Source organism: Platalea leucorodia (genome assembly GCF_965183815.1).
Source record: "Platalea leucorodia genome assembly, chromosome: 1".
NCBI lineage: Eukaryota > Metazoa > Chordata > Aves > Pelecaniformes > Threskiornithidae > Platalea > Platalea leucorodia.
Window position 1 is genome coordinate 168,917,037 of NC_138823.1, and position 14,092 is coordinate 168,931,128.

A 14,092-nucleotide genomic window follows, 5' to 3' on the forward strand; every position below is an offset into this window, starting at 1 on the left:
TCCAGCTGGCTGGCAAGCACAAGAGGCGGAAACTGTGCCTGGGGCAAGGGACGAAGTGGGACCTCCTTGCTGGTGGCGCTGAGCTTGTGGGCTGCTTCAGGCATTCACCGAAAGGCACCCTCGGCAGCCGTGCTGGGAGCACTGGAGTAGTGCTGGAAGGGACGTCGGGGCGGGCAGGACGCCGCAGGCGCTCCCGAGTGTCGGCTGGCTGTTCTTGGGGACCTCGGCAATCTGTTCCACCACTCTGCTCTTCTCGCGCTCTCTGTGGCAGCCCTTAACTCCCTTTGAAGACTGTTGGCATGTCTCCCTTCAGCTCTTTCAAGAATCATTTTTTTCTATCTTAATTCAAGAAACAAGAAGCCTTTTTGCAAAACATACCAGCACCATGCTGCCACATTTTTCTTATCTGCAGTTAAGTAAAAATTAAAACAAACTCTGAATATTCATTTGTTAGTTTGGCTTGTAAAATGTGTGTCTGTTCAAAAATATTCTTGCAGCTATTCTGTGTATTGCCTTCTGACATTTTAACATTCTGCAGGCTGCAAAACAGAGCTGCAAGCTAAACAAACCTAAAGCTTTTAGCTCTTCCTCAATTAACACAATCCTTTTCCCGTGTTTTTTCTATGACCTCTGAGGATCTCCGTGGCTCCAGGGTTTCATCTGGCCGATGCAGCTCTTCTAAAAGCCTGGAGGCCTTTCAGGGTCCTGGTTCAGTCCTGGCCTTGCTGGGCTGAAGCCCCTTCCGTCGTGTCTGGGGTTAGGCTGTGGCAGCCGGCTGTGGCGGGGGACCCTGTGCTTGGGCGGGCAGCCCTTGGGTACCCTCACCTCGGGCGGTGGGGTGGTCGTCTGGGATTTCTTCTTCCTGCAGCTGCAAAGGGAAGGATGTCACGTAGCAGGAGAGCTGCTCCTGCCTGGGTCTGGGATGGCGGTCAGCCGGTGGGGACGAGGAAAGCCGGGCAGGTCCTGAGCTTTTGGGCGCGCGTCTAAGGGCTCTGTTCGGCACCGCGCTGCTCCAGCCCTGGCTGCCCCGTGGATGTGCCAGCGCTATGGTGCCTCTCTTCCTCGGCTCCCGTCTCGCCCATCCCAGTGGTGCGGCCGTCCCCGTCCCTCGCAGCACCCAGCTCTTCTCCCCAGGTCTCTGCAGACAGATTAGTCTTGGAGCGAGCATCCCGAGTTACCACCAGGTTACGGTGGTACGGAAGGGGTCCCCACATGGCAGCTATCCCGGGGTCCGTACAGGAATCACTAAATGGCTGAGACTTGGCAAGAAACGTTCCCAGGCTTTGCTCCCTTCCAGTTTTCAAGCAACTCTTCCCCTCGGCTCCCGCCTCAGCCTCACTGGCCCTGTCCTCAGAGGCGCGCTCGACGCAGGGACATGCTCTGGGTGGAGCAAGGTCTTGCCTGCGCAGCTGGCCCAAGGCTTGTCGTGGATCTCAGCAGCGCTGCAGGAGCAGCTCCCATGGCAGAGCCACCCCGTCCTCGGTCCTGCCTGTGCGATGCTTCACTGAGTGCACCACGTGCCCCTGTGAAAAATGTGTCTGAAACCAAAAGACATTGTAGTGCAGGGCAAACGCGGGGTCTTTTGATAAATGGCATGGCACACTGTGCATGATGGGAGAGGCTTGCAATAAGCACCCGCTCTGTCTCTGATCTGCCAGTCCTTATCCCCAGGGGAGACCTACACTGAGCCTATGAACCAAGATTCATAATTCTGTGAGTGTGGGAAACCATGGCCTCGTTGGGGGCTTCTGTTTCATGGCACATAAAGCAGTGACCACAGCCCACATCCCTCCCACGGGAATGAACTGGTTCCTTTACCTCTCCTGCAGGAGGTGAGGCTCTTACTGCTTTCTTCCCTGCTTGTGTTCCCATTTGCACCACAAGTGGTCAGTGTACTTTCTCTAACGTTTTTAATAGCGTGATGTATTTAAGTTATGCTCAGCAGTTTTTCCCACCTCAGTTTTATCCTGAAGCTCCCTCCATCTGCTGCAGGCTGAGAGGAGTCTGTGTCTGAGAGAAGGCAGCAATTCCTGCCAACCTTGCCTTCCCTCTGGGAAAGGCACAAGTGATGCCTGTTGGCGGGGACTCGTCCCCCAGTCCCGATACTGGGCAATATCAGCCCTTCGCTGACCAGCACAGAGGCAGGCTGTGTTCCCTCCTTCTTCCGAAATGTCTTGATACAGAGGTTTCCATGGTGCTTGCACACCACATTTTACTTCAGTTTGCTGCCTCTGAGGGCTTATGTTCCTCAAGACTGTCAGTTCTGTTTGAGCTTGTTTGTAACACCAGATGAAGATAAGACAAAGCAGAAGTGTGTTTCACCAAGGTGTAGGTCAGGATTTTAGTTATAAGCAAACAGAGCGTAAACGCAGTCTCCATCCAAGTTTTAGAGAGCTAAATATTGTTGGAGTGTTTAATCTCTGATGGTGCGTGGAGTCCTAGCTGCCAGGCAGCCTCGGGGAGCCGCTCTGTTTTGCAAAGGTCTCCTCGGGGACTGGAGCTCTGCGCAATGGTCTCCGCAGTTTCTTCTCTGCTTCCACCTCTTTATATCTCAGACTGCTCATGCTGCCATCGAAGTGCCATCGGCAGCGGCCGGGAGGGCTCAGCCAGAGGAAGGGGTGTCACCTTTGTTCCTAACGCGGGCTACGATGTTCGTGTAGCCCTTACGACCCTGCAGATCACTTGGCTCCAGAAGCACGTGTGCGTTACCTGTGAGGTTTGCAGTCTGGTACGTGTTCTCATCTGTCTAAACGCGCTGTGCATTATCTGTAATTACCGTTGCGGGTGACAGACCTGGCAGCGATGCGTTCAGCCCGGGCATGCCCGTGGGAGCGCGTTGATCTTCACTTCCTAGTCCCGGGCTCCTGGCACCCCGGTCCCGCCGCTCACTGGCTCCGTGCGGCGTGGGCACGAGAGGCACCGGCAAACCGGACGGTTCCCTGCGCTCCTGTAGCGCGGTCTGCCGCCGGCTGAGCGCCCGCCCCTGCGGGGCTGGTGTGTCTTCGCCTCTCAGCAGGAGCGTGCGGGTAGCCCGGGGCAGGACCTGGTGCAGCAGGAGCTTTCGAGCACCTGGCTGAAAGCTGGAGAACCTGCCTGGTGGTGACTCACTCGCCAAGCTCATCCCTGTGCCTGGAAAAGGTCGGCCATAAACTTCTCTTTGGTGGCAGAGGCAGCTTTAATGTTCCCAGCCACTCCTCTCTCCTCACCCCCCACTTCTGTTGGCGCTGGTGGGGCTGTACTGCAGACCTGCTCCGGCAACTGGGCAGCTTTGGGAATAGCACTGCAAATGAGTGCTGGGCCGGACTGCTTGTTCTTCGTTCCTTTTGCTCCACAGTCGCACAGACCATGTCAGTGCTGCAGCCAGGGATGTAATGCAGGACGGGTGCAGGGGCAGGTGCGGGGTGCGACAGGGACAGTCCCTGCAGGCAGGCGGCATGGAGTGGAGCGTTGTGCTACAGCAATTAGGCCACTTCTGGCAGCACGGTGTGTCTGCCCTGTGCCGCAGCCTGCCACCAGAGCGTCACCACAGGTTGTGTCTGTGAGACCTGCCTACAGTCCCCAAGTACCGAGATAGGGAGTAGATCTTGGCAAGCAGGGAAGAGCCAGTGGCCAGAGCTTAAATCGTCGTGGCCCACGCTTGGACATCATGAGGAAGCGTTACCAGAGCGTGCTGTGGGGCTCTGGAGGCCCTGCCCAGGCAGCGCAGCTCTTGGTGCCGTCCCCTGGCACGGGCGGGCTGCACTGGGGCTGCCTAGGGCCAGCCAACCCTTCCCCAGCCCTGGGAGCGCAGGAGTGGGCACAGCGGGTCTCCTGGGGCGACGTGTCCCCTGCTGGGCTGGGTCTGGGCTGACCGTGCGGCGGGTTTTGTTCCTGGCGCTCGGAGGGGCCGGGCTCAGGCCGGCTGTGGAACGGGGCGAGGGCACGGTGTGCAGCACCCGCTCGGGAAGGAGCTGGTCCTTGCTCAGCTGTGCGGGCTCTTCCCTGAGTCGGCCGGCGGTGCCATGTCCGTGTTTCCAGGAGTCGAGGCTCGCTGGAGCTGGGGAGGAGGGTTCTCCCGTGACAGCAGACAAGTGGAGAGCTCTGACACCGCCAGGCCTTGTGCCAGTTTCCGATACCCAGGTGACACTTGGAGACAAGTGATGGGACTTGGGATTTTGATTTTGTCTGTCGTACATGTAAGGGTATGTGCTGTTTTTACGAATGCTGTTAGCCTTTCAGTGCTGTGTGCCTGCTTGAAATTTTAATCATAAAGGTACTGTGCTTATGGCTGGGACTTGGTGCGCAGAAATACACCCACTGGGTCTGTGCGGCACATCCGTGGAGGCTCTGGTATTTCCAGCAAATGCAGGCACTCTGCACATGCCCAGTGAATCTCGTGGCCTGGTCCAGTGGTGGGTTTAGGAGGGGTGCAAGGTCAGCGGTGCACTGTCAGGCGCTTTAGTGTCACTGTGCATTTGCTGTGAAGCAGCCGTGGACACGCAGGGGATGTTGGATTTTCCAGAAGCACAGCAGCCCTGCTGGGAGGTCAGCACGGGGATGTCTGGTGGCTTCTGTCTGGTGGATGTGCCAGACAAATCCCAGTGAAACAGCAAGTCCCCACAATCCATGCTAACTAATCTTGGGGACAGAGAAGGAGGATGCCTACAAAAGCATTTGGGTGGATGGTATGCTGGGTAACAACAACAAAAAGTCGATGGGACAAAGTGTAAACCTTCACTAGTGGAGAAACCCGCAGGCTCCGGGTTTTGCGGGGCAGTACAGGCAGGTGCTCCTAATGGCCATGTTGGTGTGTCGGACACCCACCCCAAGGATGTCTTCGTGTGAGCACTGGGAGCATGATTTAGACACAGGAGGAGGTGTAGGGCGCCTTGAAGCAGGAGTCGGTTATGTATGAGGAGATCCATGGTAAGGTCAGACTATCCAAAGCTAAAGGTAGGTTAGGTGCTTTTTGGGAAGCTGTGTGGAAAAGGAGTGGCAGCTCACTTTGCCCAGATACGGTGAGCTGTGGCCCCGGCTCGGCTGGGACGGCTGCCTGGGCTCTGCACGGTGAACAGCTGGTAGGAGCTTGCCCGCCGCCTTCACCAGCCAGGGTTTTGAGGTGCACAGGCCTGTGTAAGAAGGGAGTTGGGAAGGGCTCTTCTGGCTCCTGGCCGAGAGCGCCTCTCCACAGGCCTGGGGCACCAGGAGGAGGCAGAAGAGCACGGGCGAAGGGCGCCTCTGCATCGCCCTGGCGTTTCTGCTCCAGCTCCATCAGAGCAACGGTGCAGCTGAGGCTAGAGGAGCACGAGATGGGATGCTCAGTAAAGCAAGAGCTCGCTCCATGAGCTGCATTGTCCCTGTGGATGTGGGGAATAGCTGTGGGATATAAGCTGACCAGCTGGAACTAGATTTTTTGCAAGGGTGGCAGAAGATGCCCCTTTCCCCCAGGACTGCTCTCCCATCAGCAGGCAAGCACACTTGCAAGCCCTTAGGCACTAGAGATTTTTTAAATCATTGGGAAAATGCTGACAGGAAAAATTGGGTTGTCTGGCTGACCCATCCTGGGACAGCTACATTCATTTTGTAGCAAATCTGTAGGGTAATCTGGACTGACAGACCCCCAGCCTAGTGTGTTTCAACCCAGTTAAAAATCAGTGCTAGGTATCTTTATTTTTCAACTCGGTTAAAAATTGGTGCTGGGTGTCTTTCTGTGTAGGCAGCACGCCAGCTCCACCGGGAAACATGCGCTCTGCTACAGCAGCATCCCTGCCGCAGCGAGGAGCAAGCGCTATGCCTTGCTGCTGGTATCGGAAGCAGCAGCTGTACCGAACGCGTGGCCAGGCTCTGCTCTTGTTCCCCTCCTGGCAGGTGCTGCCAAGAGCTGTAATGCCCCAGAATTTGGGATGTGTGGGCTGGGAGAAGAGTTTTTTTTCTTTCAGAGTTGACTGTGGCTTGGGAGGGCAAGCGTCCCCCCGAGGAGCAGGAGGGCTGTGGGAAGAGCTAACGTGGCATTGACGAGGCTGCGCCTGTTTGGGGGAGGATGAGGGTCCTCACCCCCCTCCGTCTGGGTGGCTGCGCCCCAAAACCTGCTGCTCTCTGCCCAACTGAGACCAGTTAATGCCCCCAGGCCTCTCGCCGAGTACCAGCTGGGTTGTGCCATCCCCTGTGCCCTCTCATGACCGTCTCTGCCCATCATCAGCACGCGCCCGGTTACTGGTGGTCTTGCTTCACAGGGGTGGCCTTCTTTAAAGGGAGGTGTGCTGGGCATGCAGGCGGTGGGTGACGCGCGCCTCTGTTTCAGGGCATCGTGGGGAACCTGTCCAGCGGCAAGTCGGCCCTCGTGCACCGCTACCTGACCGGCACCTATGTGCAGGAGGAGTCTCCCGAGGGTAAGGTCTGGTTTCCAGGGTGCCTGGGGGGTGCTGCGAGTCCTCACTCCTCTCCCCGGCTCTAAAGGTGACCCCCGTCTCTGCACCCCGTCTGCTGCCGCTGCAGGGCTCTGCAGCCGCCCCTGGCCTTTGTTGGGGGTTTCCCTCTGCTTGCTTCCCCCCTCACTCCACCTGCTCTTTGCTCTCTTCCCAAGGTGGCCGATTTAAGAAGGAGATCGTAGTGGACGGTCAGAGTTACTTGCTGCTAATTCGAGATGAAGGGGGCCCTCCCGAACTCCAGGTAGGAGACCGGTACCTCCTGCGGTCCCTTCCCACCCCGTCCTGCCGGAGCGATTGCAGGGCTCCCGGGGAGGGTCCTACCTGGCTGCCTCTTGGGAGCCCAGTTGTGGGAGAACATGAGGACTGCGAGGCCTGAGGAGGGGCTACCCCTGCGGTGACTGTTGGCCCCAGGGCCTCCCTGCGGTGCCGGGGAGCTTCTGCCGCAGGGCCTGAGGCGTGCGCTCGGCTGAGCCCGGCCACAGCACCCCACGTCCCTGCCGTGTGGCTGCCCTTGCTGGCAGCTCTGGGCACGGGGCTCCGGGACGCTTGTCTGGGCTGTAACAGCAGGTCTGTCTCCCTCAGTTTGCTGCCTGGGTCGATGCTGTGGTGTTTGTCTTCAGCCTGGAGGACGAGATCAGCTTCCAGACAGTCTACAACTACTACCTGCGGCTCTGCAGCTACCGGAACACAGCGGAGGTGCCGATGGTGCTGGTGGGCACGCAGGGTGAGAGCGGGGCAGCCGGGTTTCCTCCCCACATCCTCCCTGCCTCGGTCAGGAGCACTGGTGAAGCGTCTGCTCTGGCAAGAGAGCGCGGGGTGCTAGCCCAGCGAGTGCGTCGGGAGATGCCGGTCTGTAAGCTGTACGCAGGACAGTTACTCTTAGGCCCCTGGTCTGGGGCCCTGCAGGAGCTGAGTAATTCCTTCTCAGACCATCTCAGCTTTCCTGCAGAGAGCTGCCTTCCTTCATGGAGCCACTTTCCTCTTCGAAATGCCCAAACCTGCTGGTGTTGCCTGCCTTCCTCAGTTCTGCCTGCAGCAGCTGGGCCCAGGCAGGAGTCAGGGCCAGGGCGTGGGAGGGTTTTCTGCTGGTGCATTGCCCTTCGTCCTCCGGGACGAGCTGCAGCAGGGAAGGTTTGGGGGGATGGCAGCTTGCTTTCAGCACCCCAAGAAGAGGCCTGAGCTGTGGATCACCATCATCCCTGAGGTGCTGCCAGCGCACGTGGATGTGGGGAAGAGCAGTAGCAGCCCAGAACTGCCCTCCCCCTCCCCTCCCCGCCAGGGCTGGGGACTGGAGCCAGCTGGGACTGGGATGGAGGCCATAAGGGAACTGTCATGAAACCGCAGCTGAGGCTGCCAGAGGAGCCAGGAGACACAGCTCCTGGAGCCCCAGCTGGGCACCCCAGACGTGTCTGGGCAAGGAGCTGCCGATGGAGAGGGGCTGCCGGGAGAGAGGGCAGCCCTTGACCGGCGTTCTGCCTTGCGCGGCGTGTGTCAGAGGCAGCCTGGCCTCCAAAAGGCTTGCTGCAGGTGCCCAGGAGGCAGGGAGGGGCAGCAACGAGGGCATTGCTGCGGGTGTCTGAGCTCCACTCTTCCGAAATGAGCGTCTGTCCTGCCTGTATATGGTAAAGCACAGGCAGGAGGGAGCCTGGGGCTGCAGAAGTTGTCTGGATGTAAGGGTGACAGCAGGGAGCGTGAGCAGGGGATGGAGGATGCGAGGGAAAAAGGTCTTGGCAGGAGCCGGTTCCTGAGCAGTCTGACCCATTCTGGCAAAGAAGAAACTGAGGCTGGGAAGGCAGGCAGTGACAGCGGGAGGAGAGGTGCAGGGGTGTCTGCTCTGGACCCCAGATTAAGCACAGAACAAAGTTATTAAACTTTTGATATTTAAAGATTGTGGAATTAATGTTAGGACTGAGTTATCTTGGTTTGGGACTGGGCTGGGGTTGCAGGCATGTGCTGCAGAGGCTTAGGAGTGGGGAAGAGTGCTATGGCAGAGGGGTCGGTGGTCATTTCTGTCCCAGCCTTAGAGCCAGGTCACAGCCGTGGTACGGTCACACTAAGCAGCCCAGCGGAGAGTTCAGGGGTGGCTTCTTTACAACGTGAGTCTCGGTACTCCTTCCACTCCTCCTGAGAGGCTTCATTTGCAGCTCCTGCTTGTCCCTGGCATGTCTTCAAGGAATTGGATTCCTCTTGGGAAGGTAGTTTTTCCAAAACATGCAAGCCCTTAGCAGCCATCTGGGCTACAAATTAGGCCTGTTTTTTAGTGTTGTCCACCACGGCCTCAGCTGTGAGTGCATCCTAGCAGATCTGTCTTTCCCAGTTAACTGAGGATGATTTTTCCCTTCTGATTCTTTAATCTGTAGGGTATGGCGGTGAGACCTAAAATGATCGAGACTGGCAAATCCATTTTACTCTGCAACTGAGGTGGACTTGCCGATGAGTGCACTCGTGCGTTACAGCAGCCGTGACCAGTGACACATTGACAAATGGCAGCGTTAGTAATTTCTGACGTGTGTAAACGCTGTCCGTCCTCATGTAGATGAGGCTGCAGCTGGACCCAAGGTCAGGCTGTTTACAACTTTGCCCCCAGCGCTCTGTCTGCTGTCGCTGAGTGTCCTCTTGTCTCAACAGCTGCACTGTTCACAACATGGTTGTGTGAAGTTGTGGTGGTGTGTCCCGTTCCTAACACGCAGGCTGCCTTGCCTTGCCAGCCACACCTCCCGCTGGTTTCTGCCCTCTGTCTTCAGAAACATCGGTGGCTGGATGGTTAGGAGAGTTGAATAAGGTTCATTTAAAAAGGTTCATTTAACACACTCATTTTTCTACAAACGTCGGACTGTAATCTAAGGCATTTATAGTACTATGAAGGTGGGTATCTCAGTGTGTGAAGGGAGGGAGGGAGGTCAGGAGTGTGCCCTGGGACCTGTGGATAGATGGGACACAGGCACTTGCTTTCTAACCTCCTTTCCCTTTGGTTTCCAGATGCCATCAGCGCCACGAACCCCCGGGTCATTGACGATTCTCGGGCGCGGAAGCTTTCCAATGATTTGAAGCGCTGCACATACTACGAGACCTGTGCCACCTATGGACTGAACGTGGAGAGAGTCTTCCAGGATGGTAACTGCAGCTGGTGGAAGGTGTCCAGGCGAGACAGGGCAGCAGTGCTGTCCCAGAGAGGGGGCTTACATCACCTAGACCACCGGCGCTCAGTTAGAACGGCGTGCTGCCGTGAGGCCAAGGGAGTTAGGCACATGTTTCTGTGCAGTGCCGTTGCTTGATGCATGCAGACCGGGTCGAAGGAGCAGGACGTGCTCTGTGTGTGGAAGGATTCCTCTGTGTGTGGCACGTAGGTGAACTGCACGTGGTTGGGCACGAGGGACCGTAGAGCGGGGCTGGGCAGCACCCTTCTCCTGCCTTTCTTGCAGGGGCTGTCCTCTGGGTAGCTGCTCATTCCAGAGAGCAGAGAGGCTGCAGGGGACAGTTGCGTCCCTGTGGTGGGCCGGCGCGGCACAGCAGTCTGTATGTGCCTGCAGAGGACTTGTAAGGCTGCAGAGAGGGTTTTGATGCCGTAGGTGGAAGAGGGAACCTACACCACGTCCTAGGAGTTTGCAGTCCACTTAAATAAACTGGGGCCCTGCTCTATAATGGGACTGCGTATTCCCCTGTGCCCTTTCTCTACCTTCTCTTCTGGCGTGCTGGGGATCTGTGTGCAATGTGTGAGGCAGGGTCCGTGCAGAGCTGAGTGGCTGGGCAGGACAGAGTTGCTTTTGGAAAGGAGGAGAGCTGTGCTGTTAGTGTTTGCAACAGGCACATGGAAGGAAGTTTGGAAATAATAGTGCAGCAGGACTGCCTGAAGGCAAGAATCCAGCTTGGTTCATTGCAGCACAGCAAGGTAGGCTGAGGGCAGGGCGTAGGACTGAGCCTGTCGTCGGCTTCAAGTGCCTCCTTCATCCTCTGAGCTGGAGCTGGTGATCCTCCTTCCCCTACATAAATCTGTGACCTTCCAGTAATCTCCTGTTGCGGGGCTGAGGATCATAGTCACCGTGCTGCTTTTCTTATGCAGAAGCATGTAGAGATGTTCCCCTCTCCCGCTGCTGAGATGGTCTGAGAAGTCAGTCCAGAGAGCAGCCTTTCAGGCTGTCCCACCTGCCCCTGGCAGGGACCCCCTCGGCATCCAGCAGCCCCTGCACTGGTTTGGTGTTCCTGGGGAAGCTGCGGCGACCCTGTCGGGCAGATTGCTTGTAAGTCTCCCCTTCTCCCTCCTCATGAGTAACGGAGGAATGGTGGGAAGGAAAAGCTGGGAATAGTTGAGGATCGTGAATACTGCAGCAGACCTGGAAGGGGAGGATCTGCTAAACCAACTCAGCAGTTTGCAGAGCAAGTCTGGAGGCAGAAAGAGGAGGTGGGCTGTGTGCACAGCTGATCCTGGCTTCTGGAAAGTGTTTGGCACTGCGTGTCACCAAATTTGGTCAGCTTATTCCTTTAAATTGGTTCCGCTGTGCCCCTTCTCTGAAGGACAGTACAGTGAGGGATAGCAGCCGGTGGGTTTGGGAAGGGGCTGGGGAGGGCACTGCAGGATTAGTTGCTGCTGTTCGTTAGCCTGCTTCTCATCCTGTTTTATCTCAAGATGGAATGAATTGTGCTCTGGGATTATTTTTTCTCTTTGTTGACCCTGGGAGCATAGACAACACAACTTTAAGCAGTGCGAAGTGCGAGATGAAAGCTCTCATGTGAGACCAGGACTCAGCTTGTCCTGTGACAGCTTCTAGCGCCGGCGCTGCTTAGCAAGCTTGGTGGCAGACCTTGAGCTGCTGCTTGAGGCTCAGGAGGGAGCGCCTGCCAAGTGCTGTGCTTCATCTTTTGCCTGGGTTTATTCACGGCCTGTCCATGTGGTAGGAAGGAGGCAAGCGAGTGGGTTTGTCCACATGAGGAGCAGTGAGACTGAGGTGTGTGGTAATGGGAGACAGTTCATACAAACCCGATGTCAGCCTGGGCAAATGCTGATGCTGTAGGGAACAAGGAGCATGGGCCGCCCTGCCGGGAGGGCTGAGCCTCTCCCAGGGGAGCACCCAGACAGATTCTTGCCTTCGTACAGGGCAGCAGGAGGACCGTTGCTGGAGCGTGGTCAACTCGGGTGTCAGCACTTCAAAAGGACAGAGAGAAACCGAGAAGATAAAAAAAAAAAGCTACAAAAATTAATCAAAGGCTGGAAAAAATACCTGATAGTGAGACACTGAAAGAGATTATCCATTGAACAGATCAAAAAGAAGAGTGAGAGGTGACTTGGTTACAATATAAGAGTAACTACGTACCTGTCTATATGGGGAGAAAATCACAGATACTAAGACTCCACAGGCTAGAGAGAGTTAATGCTAGACGCCAAAGCCAGTCAAATTCAAATTTTAAAGAATCCTCACTTTTTTTATTAATAGCCCTCTTTTCATTAACTGTTGGAAAAATGCATAGGGAAGTGCTGTATTCTACATCTCTTGACTTTCTCCAAATTCAGAGCAAGTCCCTCTGTGGAAGAGACTCACCACAAGCCCAGATGACTGGTGCAGTACAGGCTGGGTGAAGTTTAATGGTATACAAAGGTCAGCCTGAAGAATGGAGAGATCCTTCTGGCCTTTGAGTCTGTGTATGCAGGATCTGCCTGCATTGCCGCGGTTCCCTGTGCCATGCTGTGCTTCCTGCAGCAGGCTGCCTCTGCCTGCCGCGCCGTGCTGCACGCCTGCCGGTGTCGGTGCCCTTGCCGAGTGTGCTGCTCGGAGCTCTGGAGAAATCAGTGTGATAATTGGGATTTGCAGATGAAGCAGAGGGACCCACCATCTCATAAGAGATCTGGAGTAAATCTCAGGTACTCAGTGCTCTCACCTGCCTGCTCAGCTGCAGGACCACACAGACGTTGCTGAGCACAGCTGTGGGGAGGGAAGGAGCAGGGCAGGAGGTGCTGGCGAGGAGCTGAGGAGAGTCTGAGCCCAGTGCATTGGCCCCAGACGTCACTGGCCTCTGAGAACTATTCAGGGACTTCCAGGATCCAGTTTCAGATGAAGGTGACTTGATGGGATGAGGCGTTTTCGGAGTGGGTAAGCGGCTTTTCCTAATGAGCGCTGGTGGGTCCTGATGCATCTGTTTTGGAATCTGGTGGAGTGCTGGCAGTCGTGGATTGTGTGAGGAGCTTGCCCCACGTGGCGATATAGTTACCAGCCAGACCTCGTCTTTATATGGTTTCTCCAACACAAGTTGCTCAGCCCGGGTCGTGGTAGACCTGCCCCATGCAAGCAGGGGAAGATGTCGATTTTCCACAGCAGAAACAGGAAGCCTTCTCTAAGCAGTGGTCTTTGCTTTCACTGCAAAGGTTTGCTTGCTGGTCCATGCTGTGCAGAGTGTATGCTGTACCTCTGTTCCCAGAGAGCCCTTCCATGCCACTGTCTTGTCTAACAACAAGCAATCGCTGACCTTTTTGGACAGCAAGTTAATGTGCTGGTCTAGCATGACGTCTTGAGGGAGCGACCATCCTACCTCTCAGTATTCAGTTGAAAGCAGAGGCTAGCACTCTTCCTTCCTAAGCCGCTGTCTCTGCAAATGCCCCACGGTCTGCATGTGGTACTGCTGAGCCTGGGGGAAGCTCCAAGAAGGAGAACCTCGGATCTCCACATTCACCAACTGTTCTCCAAGAACGGGGTGGCTCCAGCTGTTGTGGTGCCCTCCTTCCTGCTCAGGCAGGGCAGCAGAGACCCTTCCTCCGTGCCTAGAGCAGTTCCTGGGCGTTGGGTCTGAAGCTAAGTTCGTGGTTGTGTTGTGCAGGGATCTAGTCCACGTACGTTACAGTGTGTGCCACTGCAGTTGTGTTGAACCTTTTGGAGCGGTGAAAGCTTTGTCCAGGCAGTCAGGCTTCTGAAGGTCACTGTGAAAAGGATGCATGGCATGCAGAAAGGGGGTAACTTTCTCCTTGCTGGTTTCTTCAGTGTGGTCTGGCCAAAGTCCCCCTGGAAACGCTCTTCGCTGTGTGGGAACTGCACTTCTCTCATCCCTTCCAAGTTGCTTCCAGCACCAGATGTTGTCACCGTTACTGCTTCTGTGAAAAGACGGGACAGTCTGCTTGTAGCTTCAAATACTGCGAGATGACGACCCTGGCCCGAGCAGGAAGAGTGGCACAGGCTGGGCTGTGTGCTGCAGTGCCCAGCAGGCACCGGCTGCGGTTTCAGAACCTCCCCAGGGGTGCGCCTGCCCCGAGGGGTGGGTCGGTGCGGTCCCCTCGCTCGCAGCAGAGCTCCCGGTGAGGTGGGAGGCTGGTACTGAACGCGCATCTGCCTTCTTGGCTCTGGAGAGGTACTGTTAAAGAGCTTTCTTCTGAAAACTGCCTTCACAGGGCTCCTGTATGCAGAAATCTCCTACAGTTTAGAGGATGCCAGGACAATAACAAGAAGCCATCAGTGTGGGCGTGCCTCAGCTCTTGGGCTTCATTTTAAGAATATTTCTGTACCAAGCAACGGTTAGCGACCAACTTGTCGAGAGCCCCTTGGCAGTGATTATCTCAGTGTTGTTCCTGAAGAGGAAGAGTGACCCAGGCCCAATCCTGGAAGGGCACAGGAGGGACAGCAGCCATGCTGCCGGGTGCTGCGGGTGGCTTCTCTAGCTTCACCTCTGCGGCAAGTCCAGGGTGAGCGCTTCTCTCCTCCCACTGG

At 56.3% G+C, this 14,092-nt stretch overlaps 1 protein-coding gene across 6 annotated transcripts in view; it reads left to right on the top strand.

Annotated features, from left to right (window-relative positions):
• Positions 1–14,092, top strand: part of AGAP3 (ArfGAP with GTPase domain, ankyrin repeat and PH domain 3) — a gene marked incomplete at both ends in the record, with an annotated part of 153,200 nt that overhangs the window by 57,884 nt on the left and 81,224 nt on the right. For all 6 annotated transcript variants that reach the window (XM_082310181.1, XM_082310180.1, XM_082310182.1 and 3 more), the window contains 4 exons: positions 6,281–6,368; positions 6,563–6,648; positions 6,990–7,131; positions 9,387–9,521. In XM_082310181.1, coding sequence (XP_082166307.1) covers positions 6,281–6,368; positions 6,563–6,648; positions 6,990–7,131; positions 9,387–9,521 — 451 coding nt within the window. The remainder of the gene's footprint in view (positions 1–6,280; positions 6,369–6,562; positions 6,649–6,989; positions 7,132–9,386; positions 9,522–14,092) is intronic.